This window comes from Lytechinus variegatus, chromosome 13 (genome assembly GCF_018143015.1).
Source record: "Lytechinus variegatus isolate NC3 chromosome 13, Lvar_3.0, whole genome shotgun sequence".
Classification (NCBI taxonomy): Eukaryota; Metazoa; Echinodermata; class Echinoidea; order Temnopleuroida; family Toxopneustidae; genus Lytechinus; species Lytechinus variegatus.
The window spans coordinates 21346270-21361562 of NC_054752.1; the positions used below are offsets into that span (position 1 = coordinate 21346270).

Below are 15293 nucleotides of genomic sequence, written 5' to 3' on the forward strand. Positions count from 1 at the left end.
TTGAATCCCAAGTACACTTATCTAGCATCTTATGTAACTTCAAGGAGGATTTAATATCTATAATATTGGAGAAATACAATAACTGCAGTCACATGAGTCTTCCTTATCTAAACGCTACAAGATTTCTCATTAAAATAGACTCATCCATTGTTATTTTCAGTGTTTGAAGAATGTTCTCAAATTCAACTGTTGCACAGGTAAAACTTATGGTCATTCCACTGGTTGAAATCATCTATATCTTTTAAATGATACTGCTTGAGTTAAAACAAATTTGTACCTGCACTAAAATCAGAATGATTATGCTGTCACACAAGTCCTCCTAGCTTGCTGTGAAGAAAGTAGAACCCTCGCTGAAGAGAAAAAACATAAAATAAATAAGGGAGAAAGAATAATTATTAAAATCACCATCAAACAATTTATGTTCATAAAGTCTATATGTTATTACATGTACACCACTTTTCTTTTCCTCTTCTAATCATATTTTGCTTTCAAAATATTTAAAAAAATAATCACTTCCAAGACATTGACTTGGTTTTCCTTTATTTTAACTACTGATCTTAATGATAAAATTACCCTCGGTAAAAAATGATCCCTTTTCATTTTGTATTAAAGTACTGAGAATAATACTGGAAATAATAATGTACACAGAATGACTTGTGCTATGATATACTGCACAGACCCAAGAATAAACAAATTTTTATCCAAAATGGGAAAGGCAAGCCCTGCTGCAGGGAATAATTTTCCTGGTATCGCAACGCAAATTGCTCCACATTTTTGAAAGACTGCTAAGCATGAAGTCTTTTGTATAGCATATTATTACATAGGACTGTACATTAGTACTGCACTGTACGTAGTTGAGAGCTTTTCTCCTATGACCAAAAACGCTTTTCAAATTTGTAAAGCAAAATTATTCCCTGTGCTGGTAATATTCTCAATTTTCAATAACCCGGACTTACATCCAACTGCCTCTGTTGTTCAGCCTGATTCTTCTCAGCTTGGTGAACTCTGAACTCTTTCTGAATGCTCCTCTTGTAGAACTCCTGATCTGTGTAGCGCAGATTGGTGCCTTCTCGTAACAATCTTTTGTAGAGACCCAGAACTGCTTGTCTAGACCAAGCAACTTGAAGCATCATGGTCACCAGCCAGTGATTTTTTTTCATAAGAATTCCACCTGATGGAAAAAAATGGGAAATTCAGAATATGAATACGTGTGAAGCAGGGCCTTAACTCTTAATGCGTTCACCTGTAAACCCCCTGTGTGTTGCATTATTTTAGCAGTGATCCCCTGTACACAGTATAATTGTATATTGTATATAAATTTATTGGATAAATTATGGAAAAATGTATAGTAAATTACATTTTCTAAATGCTTTCTCCTAATACTTCCAACAAAATTTAGCCCCCCTTTTACTTTGGTTCTTGTGTTAGTGGCATGATTTTTATTTATCCACTTGGACTGTTCATTACATAAGCTTTGAATTGATACCAAAATCATGATAATCTGATAAAAGTAGCCCATATATAGTGGAAAATAAAAGAGAGTAAATTTTTGCCTGGTCAAGGTACTGTACTCCATTGAAAGGGTCTCATTCACATTCGTGCCATGAGTCACAGACTCCTAACAATAAACCTGGCCATGGTATTGTTTGTGAGGAGGGTTTTATTGAATTTCTCCTCTCCTTTTTCAATGAACTTCCTGGCTGTGATCAGGATGTATTGATTTTTGGGGAAAACTCAACGATTCTGTAATTTGTAAACTGCGATAATCCGTCGAACGCTAAACTAATGTCGCACGCGCGATCGATCGGTACACATGGGTAGGCACTTAATACTTAAGTTTGAAAGGACACTCGTAAAATGACGTCACTCTCGCCGATGAATATTCATTAGATTGTGGTCGTGTGTGTTCCATACAAACATGCACACAGAAGTGCGTGCATGCAGAGAGTTACCGGTATATGAGAGGAACATTGGCTCCAGAGCTAGAGAGAAGTTGTCAATAACGTGTGTGTACTATTCCATGTTGTCCGCATGGGAGAGAGTGCATGGCAATTCGGTTAAACGAAGTTTCCGATATAAAGAGATAATTACTCTATGTACAGTACAGTAGACGTATACTATAATAGAGGCAAATGTCAGATCAGGGGAGGCTGGAGTACAATCAGGTTTTCTTTTTTTAAGGGAAGAATAGTGTATAATTATAGCTAATTGATCTAGGTGAGGGAAGTGAACAATAATGTTTTTTTTTAAAGAATGGAATATACCTGAATATTATGGTGAAGCCAATTTGAAAGGAGGTGAGGCAAGTTTCAATGGAGGTTATTAAAAAAAATAAACTGTACTACACATTATAGTGAAGCCAGTTTAAAAGGAGGTGAGGCAGGTTTCAATGGAGGTTTTTTTTTTATAAAGAACACACATTATGGTGAAGCCAGTTTAAAAGGAGGTGAGGCAAGTTTCAATGGAGGTTTTTATAATTAACTGTACTCTAAATTATGGTGAAGCCAATTTAAATGGAGGTGAGGCAGGTTTCAATGGAGGTTTTTAAAAAAGTATCACACATGGTGAAGCCAGTTTAAAAGAAGGTGAGGCAAGTTTCAATGGAGGTTTTTTTAAAAAAGAATAAACTGTACTACAAATTATGGTGAAGCCAGTTTAAATGGAGGTGATAAGGTTTCATGGAGGTTTTTTAAAAAGAATAAACTGTACCACACATTATGGTGAAGCCAGTTTAAAAGGAGGTGAGGCAAGTTTCAATGGAGGTTTTTTTTAAAGAAACTACTACAAATGATGGTGAAGCCAGTTTAAATGGAGGTGAGGCAAGTTTCAATGGAAGTTTTTTAAAAAGAACATGTACCAAACATTATGGTGAAGCCAGTTTAAAAGGTGATGAGGCAAGTTGGAGGTTTTTAAAAAAGATCGAATAACACACATTATGGTGAAGCCATTTTAAAAGGAGGTGAGGCAAGTTTCAATGGAGGTTTTTTAAAAAGAATAAACTGTACCACACATATTATGTTGAAGCCAATTTTAAAGGAGGTGAGGCAACTTTCAATGGAGGTTTTTATAACTGTACTACATTATGATGGTGAAGCCAAAGGAGGTGAGGCAAGTTTCAATTTAGCTAGTTTTTAAAAAGAATAAATTGTACTACACATGATGGTGAAGCCAGTTTAAATGGAGGTGAGGCAGATTTCAATGGAGGTTTTTAAAAAGAAAAAACTGTACTGGTATTATGGTGAAACCGATTTTAAAGGAGGTGAGGCAAGTTTCAATGAAGGTTTTTATAACTGTACTTCATGATGGTGAAGCCAATTTAAAAGGAGGTGAGGAAAATTTCAATGGAGGTTTTTAAAAAGAATAAACTGTACTACAAATGATGGTAAAGCCAACTTGAGAGGTGAGGAATGGAATGGATATTATGTAGAAGCAAACTTTTCCATTCCCCCAATACGTAAAAATCCCCTCCCCAAAAATCCAATTATCACTGAAATGGAATATACATAATATATTTTTTTATAAGCCAGGTTATGCAAAATAATCATGTCATCCTTTGTCAACAAGAAATCTGTACATGTCCTCTGGAGAAAAAATAATACCTTGGCCGCCTTTTAATTTCTAAGTTTTGATTTTGTTAGTATTTTACTTAGCAATTTGGCTAGCTGGCTTAAAATGCTTAAACTTGTATGCAGATCAGATCTCAGAATTTACCTTATCCAAAATGAGGTAAATACTAATACCCATTGTGATGTTATACATTTTTATCCAAATAGTGCCAAATGTATGAATGAATTTCTGTGCGTTTCATTTTTGGATATGCAGACTTAAGTCTAGTAGATGGCCGACTTACATTTAGGCAAAATACTTAGCCAAAAAAATGCAATTGAATACCAAAGATGGATAAGTATTTTACTTTTGCAAAATACTGAGTAAAATATACTTAAAATTGTGGCTTTAAGAATAGCATTGAATACTGGGGTACCCTGTTCCTCATCATCATTATTATCCCACTACCACACCAGTTTCTGCAGCACAAAGTTTAACTTTCATGGGTTGAGTCCATTTCAAAGCAAACACTCACTTTAACTTTCTCTTATAACATGACGTCCACACACTGGCAATCACATCATTACAACACCAACCGTCAGAGTACAACAGAACTGCAGTTACCATAGCATTACCCCAACACACCACTCAATTTTTAATTCATCCAAATGAAATATGACTGTGTTGCACAAAGAAAAACTATGTAGTCATAGTAGATTTTATTGACTTGCAGATTTGTAAGGCTATACATATATTTTGAGCAATTGCTCTGTTGTCTTCAGTGATAGTTCGTACCCACTGTGCTTTGGCCAACTTTGGTAAAGGCATACATTGAATAAACTTTTATAAGATACAGTTTTTAAACCTTGTATATGTACTGAAAATGATGACAGAATATTTTCTTAAAAAATAACATTAAAACTGCATGACAGGTCATACAACATATTTCAACATGAACTATTTCACAATTTGCCAACATGACAATAAATACTAAGCTTAAAGAATATAGATGCTGATATTGGATGGAAAAGAAAATCTATGTCATACAGCTTGAAAGACATTACATATGTATGCACTTAATGGTATCTATATGATCATGAAGTTCTTCTACACAGCTTGATAATGTTGATTTATCCAGTTTGGCAAGTACTGTTGTGGTTGAGGCAAGGTTAAGGGTTGTTCTGAATACTAAACCCCATTTTGTGTAACAACATGAAATCTATCAGAGTAACATAAAATAGTACATGAGACGAAAATACTAGCAGCTAGGCAAGCTTTTTTACATAAATGCTTTTTTTTTCATATGCTCTTTGATATTTTTTCTCAACGTAACGAAATTTGGCCAGCCACCCAAATATCAACAATAAGTTGCCAGTGAAGGTTCGTAGAAAATAACCAAAATAGTAATTCAGTTTTCCAAACGTATATTAGAACATTGGTTTATCAAAAAAGTATTTTTTTTTTCTTCATACTGTCAAAATGTGAGGTTATAAAAGTTGAAGACAAAATACAAGACTTCGATATCCGTGTTTTGCTCACTGCTAAGTAGTTGAACTACATATTACACATCGCATGCTTAAGTGAACCCCATATCTTGTTCTCTTATTTGTAGCTCTCACCAAACTTCTTCTGCATTCAATCAAGTACTAGCGAGGGATATTATTGATCAATATTAACAAGATAAATCATTTTACAGCTTAGGATGTGATTGTTCAAGATCAATGAGAATCTGTATTTACTGCTGGTATTGGGGTGTCTGGACACATATAGCAACATACTCTTGTTGTTAAAAAGAACAAGTGACAATTACAATAGTTAACAGCAAGTATTAACTGCAGTTTGAGTAAATAAAAATATACACTATAATACAGTTTAAAATACGTTTATTTTCAGTACTGGCAGGCCTAGGATCATGATAAAAGATGATAAGATACTAAAAGTTGGCAAGTACTGTGTGATAATGGCATGCATTCTAATCAAGTTTATGCACAAACATCTACAATGACTGTTATGTGGGCAGCAAAAATTGTGGCAAATTATGTTCAAAATGATATGAGACATTTTAACAATACTGAATAAAACACAAAGGTCATTTAGTCTTGCATCAAATAGTTATTGATCAGCCTCAATGCCGATTAATGCAACAAACAATGTATCATTATTTACACAGGTTAACATTTGCAAGTATCCTAAGAAACCCTAAGTTGAATGGATACAATTAGTTGATGTTTTATGACTAACTAGATGGATTCTCAACTACATGCAGTCAAAACTTATGGCACTGTCTTTGCTAGACCAAGAATACATTATATATTTACATTTTTAACATGACCTTGCCGACAATAGAAATTTGACTTAAAACCTTCACTAACACAAGAGGTAATTTTCAAATTGATCCTTTCAAAGAATTGAGGAGATTAAAAAGTTCAGTCAGAGTGCAGGTCCCTATGCTACAGAGCTACCAAGTCTCATGCATATTGCGTGAGACTCGAGCATTTTGGACTCTTGTTCATCCCGTCAAATCTCTGTCTCACGCAACTATCACAGCCTATCCCCATATACATTGTACACAATGTCTGTGATCTCACTCAGATTCAAAGAAAATCTCACGCATAGCTGGTCTTTGAACTTGGCATCTCTGATGCTAATGAGCTAATTGGTCAGAATCATCCAAATCCTTCGTGGCTTGTGTTTTTTTCTTCATCAAGGTCATTGAATATTCAAAACCTCTGTATATAGTCACAACTATCACTTGGATGAAATAATATGCTTTTTGAGGACATGACTGTTATACCATGAACTTTGACCTCATGGGCTAATATTTCACCAGTCATATGCACAGATAAGCCATATTGGAAGTAGAACCCTCAAATGATTCTATAAGACATGGGAATAGGAGATATTTTGGGTATACAAGTATACTGATGCCTGTGACCTATGAACTGAACTACAACTATTTACAGAGATTATCTGCATTAAATGTGCATTCAGGAACCAAGCTTGAATTTCATCCTATTGACAATTGTACAGTTTATGTGAAAAATGAACTATTTGAATTTATATAACGACTGCATATCTGTAATCTTGCAATATAATCAGAACCTTACCTTAATTTTGAATTTGATCCCACAAATGATTCTTAACTGAATAACGGCAAGAATAGGATATAATGCATTATGAAAAATACGAGACATTTGGCTTCCTCCTGCTCGTACGCACGGGCGTCCGTCGGTATAACACATGATATTTTTATGAAAATATGCACCCTTTTTCTTAAAAGTTGATGAAGAGGGGGAAAAATTAATCGTATCAAGTCGGGGTATTCAGTAATGAGTACAAGAGAAACTATATTTCACTGATTTTCATGATTCATCCCATTTGATTTACTCATCTATTCGTGTTTTGGGGGTAATCTTTCCCTTACGCATTGCTTTTTGGCAGAAGTTCTATGGAAAATGCATCTTTTTTCACACAAACTTTGAGACACTCTGTTATTCATTCCCCATTGCTCGAGAATGAATGGGCAGTTAACGACGGGGTTAAAAAAATATTGAAGAATGGAATGTATATTTCATGAAAATGAAAGCCATTTCCCTATTGGATGTTATCTTCACTACGTGTTTTTTAGATGAAGTTAGTTGTCGAATAGGCTCTCCTGGCATTTGAGGTCTCTATCGGTGACGTCACTCAGGATCGTCATGCCTGAACCATCGGCTGGGCAGGGGTCGCAATGGTCGTATGATTTATGCATAATGCACTCGATATATACAATAATCTTGTCCTCCCGTTCAAATGAATGTGAAACTCATATAATTTTCATCAGAGCATTCAACAGGAGTACTGTAGTACACATTTCTTTGTTATAAGTGAATTAAAGTCCCTCCAGTAAGTTTGATCACCCCTATTGAGAAAATGTATCACCCTAAGTTGTAACACAGTCAGCTGTTTGCACTCAGGGTCACTCCGTGATCTGTGTGTGCGTTCAAGAGTTGTATGATGGGGGGACCTAAAGCTACGCACTTTGTTTACAAACGATAAAAACTATCCCAATTTTAATATTTGAACAAATTATCTGTCGCTAACTTGTGGCAAATATTCTAAAGATCATTAAGCAAGAACAAAATATCGCAAAACTCACTTAATACGAAAATCCCGCCGTGTTTTCCGAACACCTCTTGAATTCGCCGCCCGATGTTAGAAGGGGTCCTAAAGCTACGCACTCGGTTTATCACGCAGAAAAATAGTATTTCCTGTGCCTCAATTTCTAAAATATGTTCATACTATTATAGGATAATATGAAATTAAAGAGAATATAGCTCCAAAATTCAAAATAGTTGTGGGTGTTCTCTGCATTTAGAGATTCACTGCAGCCTCTGTAGAAAAATTGAATAGGAATCGTTCGTCACTCTGTGCAGTCACAATTCCACACAAAGTGCGCATTTGCCATTAAAAACTGCATGCGCGATGGGTGGTGCGTAGCTTTAGGACCCGCGCAGCTTTAGGACCCCCTACCATACACGATTTTCTGTCTCATTTAGGCAGAAATCTTTCATAATGAATGAGTCATTGACTTTTAACCCCAAAATCTGATCAGATCATCTCTACTCAATTATACACACTTAGACTAAGTCTCAAGTTGATTAGAGCAACTATTCTTAACCCTAAACAGGCTGGGGGAGGGTTGAATCAACTCCCCCCTCAACATTTTCTGCGATAATTCCACCGCGCGATTTTTTTCGACCACGCCATTGCAGAGTCTCGCGCATCTTGAGACCAAATTTACGACGCCCAATTACGCAACATTTTATAAGTGCATGTCTGACCAAAAATTGTGCCAAAACATGATTTTGTATACAAATTCAATGCAAATTGAGTTTTCTCATCTTAGTCATAAAGATATGATTATTTTTACTTTAAACAGCTGAAATAAATTGATTTTAGCATAATTATGCTTCAAAAAGGTTGTGCAATAAATCTGGTGGAAAAACAAAGCAAAACAAAAGGTTGAAAATCAAAGAAATACATAAGAAATTCATAAAACAATAAAATACAATAGAAATTGATTTCCAAAACAATTTTTTTCCAATCGAGATTGTTAAGAATGCTACAAAGAATAATTTTACCAAAACTTAGCATTCAAGGAGCTTTATTATTTAGTGAATTAGAACAAAAAGTATAATTTATGCATAAATTAGCATAATTAATTTATATAAAATAAAATCTCCTTATTTTGGAAAATTTTATCCTACAGCCTTGTTGATTACATCGCACAATACCAGCATGCAAATTATTGTGGCACTCGCGCCATCGGCAACCAAGGTCTCGGGGGGGGGGGGGAGTGGAATCAACTCCCCCCGGCCACTGAACAGCCAAAAAAGCCCGGCCTAGTTAGGGTTAAGTTGTCGGGAGATAAAATTGGCTAGACAAGCCAGAATAAGCCTCCTGCAAATTTCAGGAAGGCAGAACATAATCTTGTTTATAGTTGTTAAACAATCCATATTTACATTTTGTATGGTGAAGATTCAATTTTTCTTGAAAGAGCTGAACTTTAAAGTAAAGGTTGCAAACCTGTGCTTCTACCCCTTTTGTCATTGGTGTGATGTAGTTTAATGTTCAACTTGTAATGAACTTATTAAAACAAGGTATAACTACACAATCACAGAGGGGGCCTAATACAAATCAAATATTTTTACAAGAGATACTGTTATGGAGTAATTTAGTACTGTTTCACAACTATAACATTAAGCTGCCAACTGCCTTTAAAAAATACATGTTTTACACATATTGCATAGGCATTGAATACATCTACTAGAAAAAGTCACAAACAGTGTTCCAGGGTATAAATTAATTTCATCAGAAAGAATGCTTGTAAAAATACCAATCTTGCTATCATATAAAATAAATTGTTAATAACATGAAAGAGAAACAATCACAGATTTGATCTTCACCTGTAGTTGCATAATGTGAATGGTGACGCACCATCAAAGGAGATAATGCTTTATTAGATCTAGCCTTTTGACAAGGCAACATGACTTCATCAAGTAGTGGCTAAAATAAGGTTAGTTTGTCTCTTCATTTTTTGCATTATTCCACTTATTTTACACCATTCTGATTCAATAATATGAAAAGAATATTTTGTGGTAATTGTCTCACCCCATCTTCCCCTGGCCTCTCCATATATTTGTATACTGTTATTCATATTACCTACATGTATTTCTACACTATTCTTTCACAAAAACTCATTTTACACTTGCCTCACTTCCTATTTCAAGTTGGCTTCACCATACTATTCATTCTAAAAAAAAGTCATTGTACACTTGCTAACCACCTTTCAAGTTGGCTTCACTATACTACATTCAAACTTTGTTTAAACATCATTGTGCACTTAATTCCCACTCCTCCTTTGAACTTGGCTTCACCATAATTAATTCATTTTTTCAAACATTGTACACTTGCCACACCTCTCAACTTGGCTTCACCATAATATGTATGACACTAATTTTCTTTTTTTTAAATCCATTGAAACTTGCCTCAGCACCTCTTGGCTTCACCATAATTTGCAGTACAGTTTATTCTTTTTAAAAAACCTCCATTGAAACTTGCCTCACCTCCTTTGGCTTCACCATCATTTGTGGTACAGTTTATTCTTTTTAAAAACCTCCATTGAAACTTGCCTCACCTCCTTTAAAATTGGCTTCACCATAATGTGTGGTACAGTTTATTCTTTTTAAAAACCTCCATTGAAACTTGCCTCACCTCCATTTAAACTGGCTTCACCATCATTTGTAGTTCATTCTTTTTTTAAAAAAAACCTCAATTGAAACTTGCCTCATCTCCTTTTAAACTGGCTTCACCATAATGTGTGTTACAATTTTTATTCTTTTTAAAAACCTCCATTGAAACTTGCCTCACCTCCTTTGGCTTCACCATCATTTGTAGTACAGTTATAAAAACCTCAATTGAAAGTTGCCTCACCTCCTTTAAAATTGGCTTCAACATAATATGTGTGGTACAGTTTATTCTTTTTAAAAAACCTCCATTGAAACTTGCCTCACCTCCTTTTAAAATCGCTTCACCATAATGTGTGTTATTCTTTTTAAAAAACCTCCATTGAAACTTGCCTCACCTCCTTTGGCTTCACCATCATTTGTAGTACAGTTTATTCTTTTTAAAAACCTCCATTGAAAGTTGCCTCACCTCCTTTAAAATTGGCTTCACCATAATGTGTGGTACAGTTTATTCTTTTTAAAAAACCTCCATTGAAACTTGCCTCACCTCCATTTAAACTGGCTTCACCATCATTTGTAGTTCATTCTTTTTTTAAAAAAAACCTCAATTGAAACTTGCCTCATCTCCTTTTAAACTGGCTTCACCATAATGTGTGTTACAATTTTTATTCTTTTTAAAAACCTCCATTGAAACTTGCCTCACCTCCTTTGGCTTCACCATCATTTGTAGTACAGTTATAAAAACCTCCATTGAAAGTTGCCTCACCTCCTTTAAAATTGGCTTCAACATAATATGTGTGGTACAGTTTATTCTTTTTAAAAAACCTCCATTGAAACTTGCCTCACCTCCTTTTAAAATGGCTTCACCATAATGTGTGTTATTCTTTTTTAAAAACCTCCATTGAAACTTGCCTCACCACCTTTTAAACTGGCTTCACCATAATGTGTGGTACAGTTTATTCTTTTTAAAAAACTTCCATTGAAACTTGCCTCACCTCCATTTAAACTGGCTTCACCATCATTTGTAGTAGTTTATTCTTAAAAAAAAAACCTCCATTGAAACTTGCCTCACCTCCTTTTAAACTGGCTTCACCATAATGTGTGGTACAGTTTATTCTTTTTCAAAAACCTCCATGGAACCTTCCTCACCTCCATTTAAACAGGCTTCATCATAATTTGTAGTACAGTTTATTCTTTAAAAAAAAACCTCCATTGAAAGTTGCCTCACCTCCTTTAAAATTGGCTTCAACATAATATGTGTGGTACAGTTTATTCTTTTTAAAAAACCTCCATTGAAACTTGCCTCACCTCCTTTTAAAATGGCTTCACCATAATGTGTGTTATTCTTTTTTAAAAACCTCCATTGAAACTTGCCTCACCACCTTTTAAACTGGCTTCACCATAATGTGTGGTACAGTTTATTCTTTTTAAAAAACCTCCATTGAAACTTGCCTCACCTCCTTTTAAAATGGCTTCACCATAATGTGTGTTATTCTTTTTTAAAAACCTCCATTGAAACTTGCCTCACCACCTTTTAAACTGGCTTCACCATAATGTGTGGTACAGTTTATTCTTTTTAAAAAACTTCCATTGAAACTTGCCTCACCTCCATTTAAACTGGCTTCACCATCATTTGTAGTAGTTTATTCTTAAAAAAAAGCTCCATTGAAACTTGCCTCACCTCCTTTTAAACTGGCTTCACCATAATGTGTGGTACAGTTTATTCTTTTTAAAAAACCTCCATTGAAACCTGCCTCACCTCCATTTAAACTGGCTTTTTATCACCATCATTTGTAGTAGTTTATTCTTTAAAAAAAACCTCCATTGAAACTTGCCTCACCTTTTAAACTGGCTTCACGATGTGTGGTACAGTTTATTCTTTATAAAAAAAACTCCATTGAAACCTGCCTCACCTCCATTTAAATTGGCTTCACCATAATTTAGAGTACAGTTAATTATAAAAACCTCCATTGAAACTTGCCTCACCTCCTTTCAAATTGGCTTCACCATAATATTCAGGTATATTCCATTCTTTTTTAAAAAACATTATTGTTCACTTCCCTCACCTAGATCAATTGGCTATAATTATACACTATTCTTCCCTTAAAAAAAGAAAACCTGATTGTACTCCAGCCTCCCCTGATCTGACATTTGCCTCTATTATAGTATACGTCTACTGTACATAGAGTAATTATCTCTTTATATCGGAAACTTCGTTTAACCGAATTGCCATGCACTCTCTCCCATGCGGACAACATGGAATAGTACACACACGTTATTGACAACTTCTCTCTGGAGCCAATGTTCCTCTCATATAACTCTCTGCATGCATGCACTTCTGTGTGCATGTTTGTATGGAACACACACGACCACAATCTAATGAATATTCATCGGCGAGAGTGACGTCATTTTACGAGTGTCCTTTCAAACTTAAATATTAAGTGCCTACCGTACACATGTACCGTATACACAAACGCCAGGCTATACATTGTAGCTAGTCACGCTCCGGGGCATGCACTTGTTCGAAAAACAATGGGACAGGGGACGTCTATGGGAAATGTGTGGTTGTGCAAAAATGTGAACGAAACACGCCTACGGATGTGCAATAATGCGAACGTAACGCATGGAGAGTTAAATAATGTAATTATGTATAAATTATCTTAATAATAGTACATAGATACTTAGATTCAACCTGTGAATTGTATGCAAATAATAATAATTTTTTAAAATAATAATTTGTGTGTACAAGAACTGTTACAAACAGCGCCTCATAACCTAGTTCATCATCCCTACGTCATTGTTAAGACAAAGAGGGTCAAATGTCATGTGATAGGTCTGAGAAACCGTTTAATTTCATCCCTTTTTATGGAATATTTTCTGAATCCTTTACATGCATTAAAGAGTAGAAGGGTGGAAATACTAGATTAATTCCCGGCTTCCCAAGAGAATGTGGTAAATGTTACAGACGCGATATCCTTGATATGCGTCTGTAATGTTAGCGAAGAACAATGGATAAGAAACAAGATAGCGGCGTAAACATCGCGCAAATTTCCCCTGCCTTTTCATAATATTTTCTCATTTTTACATTAAATTCTTGTTTAAAATGAAATCAATATCATAGAAATGGTGGAATTGAAAATCAATTTTTATCCCATTTACTTAAACGGCTAGATCTTTTAGAAATAGAAAGACAGGAGAAATTTCGGGGCGAACCTTTCAGTTTTTTGTGGTAGGCCTAGGCCCTAGATCTACCAGCATGACCAGTACCGCCGGTATCGGTAGTCGGTACATGCACATGAAATATGATATGGGACGCAATCCCTGGCTCCGTGGAGAGTTAGCCTACGAAGTACGAACGATATAGGCCTATTAAAAGAATGATTTTTAGTTCTCTCCAGCAGCCTGCTGGCTACGGGCAGCCGAGGCAAGATGCAACTGCGAGTCGCGATTATGCAATGTCATTCATTGTCAAGAGACTCTCTCTCTCTTAGGTGATCCCTTCACTGTTTTGGAGATCAAGACTCGTTTTAGAGACAAGACTCCTCCTCGAAATCTAATCTACTGAATTAACAACACAAAAATGAACTTGTGGGGATGGTGTCGTACTCGTAGGCGATGGCGCGAGAAGTCTCCAAGTGTTTCTGTCTAACTTTATTCATTTCAAAGAAAATCAATAGTTGTTATCGGTTCAAATTATCAAAAAAAAGCATCGGTAAGAATCTTGAAATGATATTCAGCTCGAAAAATTAAACAAAATACAACTTACCCAACACAATCTGGTAATCTCGATAATGAAGATAGTCGATTTGTTCGGCAAAACTTTCCCGCCGATTGCGCAATAATGTTAGAGTATACACAAATCATAAAGGAAAACGATTCGGGATTTTTTTCATAAAAAATGTTCATGATATGATATTTTCCCACTTAGAAAATGAAAGGGACAATAAATCTTTTGAAAAATAACAGGTTACTACCAGATACAAATTAGCAGATGAATACAAAATAGTTTCATTCATGATGCTCATCGATTGAAACAAAAGAAATGATATTAATGAATGAAATCATGGGATACGATCTTAATTTTTGAATCAAATGATATTAGCATCAGAATAAAAAATAATCATGACCCCGAACTTCAAACAATAAGATGACTGGATAATTCAACATGGGAGGTATAAAATAATTATATGATAGCTTACAACAAATATAGACTATTGACTTTGTAATCATAAACAGGAACTTTTCCTCCTCCTTCCTATCATCGCCAGCATCATCATTCACCACCAACATCATCATCTTCAGCAACATCATCAATATATCGTCATCAACATCATCATCACCAACATCATCATCGTCTCCATCATCATCATCTTCATATCTTTATCAACATCATTATCACCCTAGCTATCATCATCCAAATCACCATCATCTTCATCATCACCATCATAAACATCATCATCATCATCTTCATTACCATCACCATCATCATCCTCATTTAACATCATCATCACGAACATCATCTTCATCATCACCATCATAAATATCATCATCATCATCACCATCATCATCAATCATCATTATTGTCATCATATCACCATCATTCATTATAATCGTCGTTCTTGAACTCAAATTATTTCACAAGTAAAAATAGTGTTTATCGTTCCTTAAGCATAAGACACAATGACAGTATATCTACGGGTCGTGTGGTCCAGTGGTTAGAGCATTGGACTCATAATCGCAAGGTTGTGAGTTCGAATCCCAACTCTGCCATTGTCTCCACTTTGATATCTGTCGTCTATAACGTCAGCCACTATGACTGATTAACCTAGACGTAAAATGTTTCATAGGTAATTGGTTATATACCAGCTTGGCGTTTACCAGCAAAATGCTGTCCTGCCGAGTTCCTACGGGAGTTACCACAAACAGAAACAGTATAAGAACAAACAAAAACTCTCACCTCAGTACAAAGGCTTTAATCCCTTCATAATCATAAATGCTCTGTATCCATCCCTATCTAGG

General features: G+C 35.3%; 1 protein-coding gene across 1 annotated transcript; it reads right to left on the reverse strand.

Annotated features, from left to right (window-relative positions):
- Positions 1-273: 273 nt before the first annotated feature.
- On the reverse strand, positions 274-14108 carry LOC121426402 (MIEF1 upstream open reading frame protein-like). Its single transcript, XM_041622694.1, has 3 exons — positions 14041-14108; positions 957-1171; positions 274-350 (listed from the first exon to the last, which is right to left on the reverse strand). Exons 2-3 carry the CDS (start codon positions 1158-1160, stop codon positions 306-308), a joined length of 249 nt encoding a protein of 82 aa, XP_041478628.1. The 5' UTR covers positions 1161-1171; positions 14041-14108; the 3' UTR covers positions 274-305.
- Between the last annotated feature and the right edge of the window lie 1185 nt (positions 14109-15293).

Bases quoted from the DNA above. Each gene is read 5' to 3' on its own strand.
- LOC121426402 (XM_041622694.1), bottom strand. From the start codon at position 1,160: ATGAAAAAAAATCACTGGCTGGTGACCATGATGCTTCAAGTTGCTTGG. The intron at 351-956 runs GTAAGTCCGGGT...TTTTCTCTTCAG, and splicing joins AACAACAGAGGCAGTTGGAT to CGAGGGTTCTACTTTCTTCA.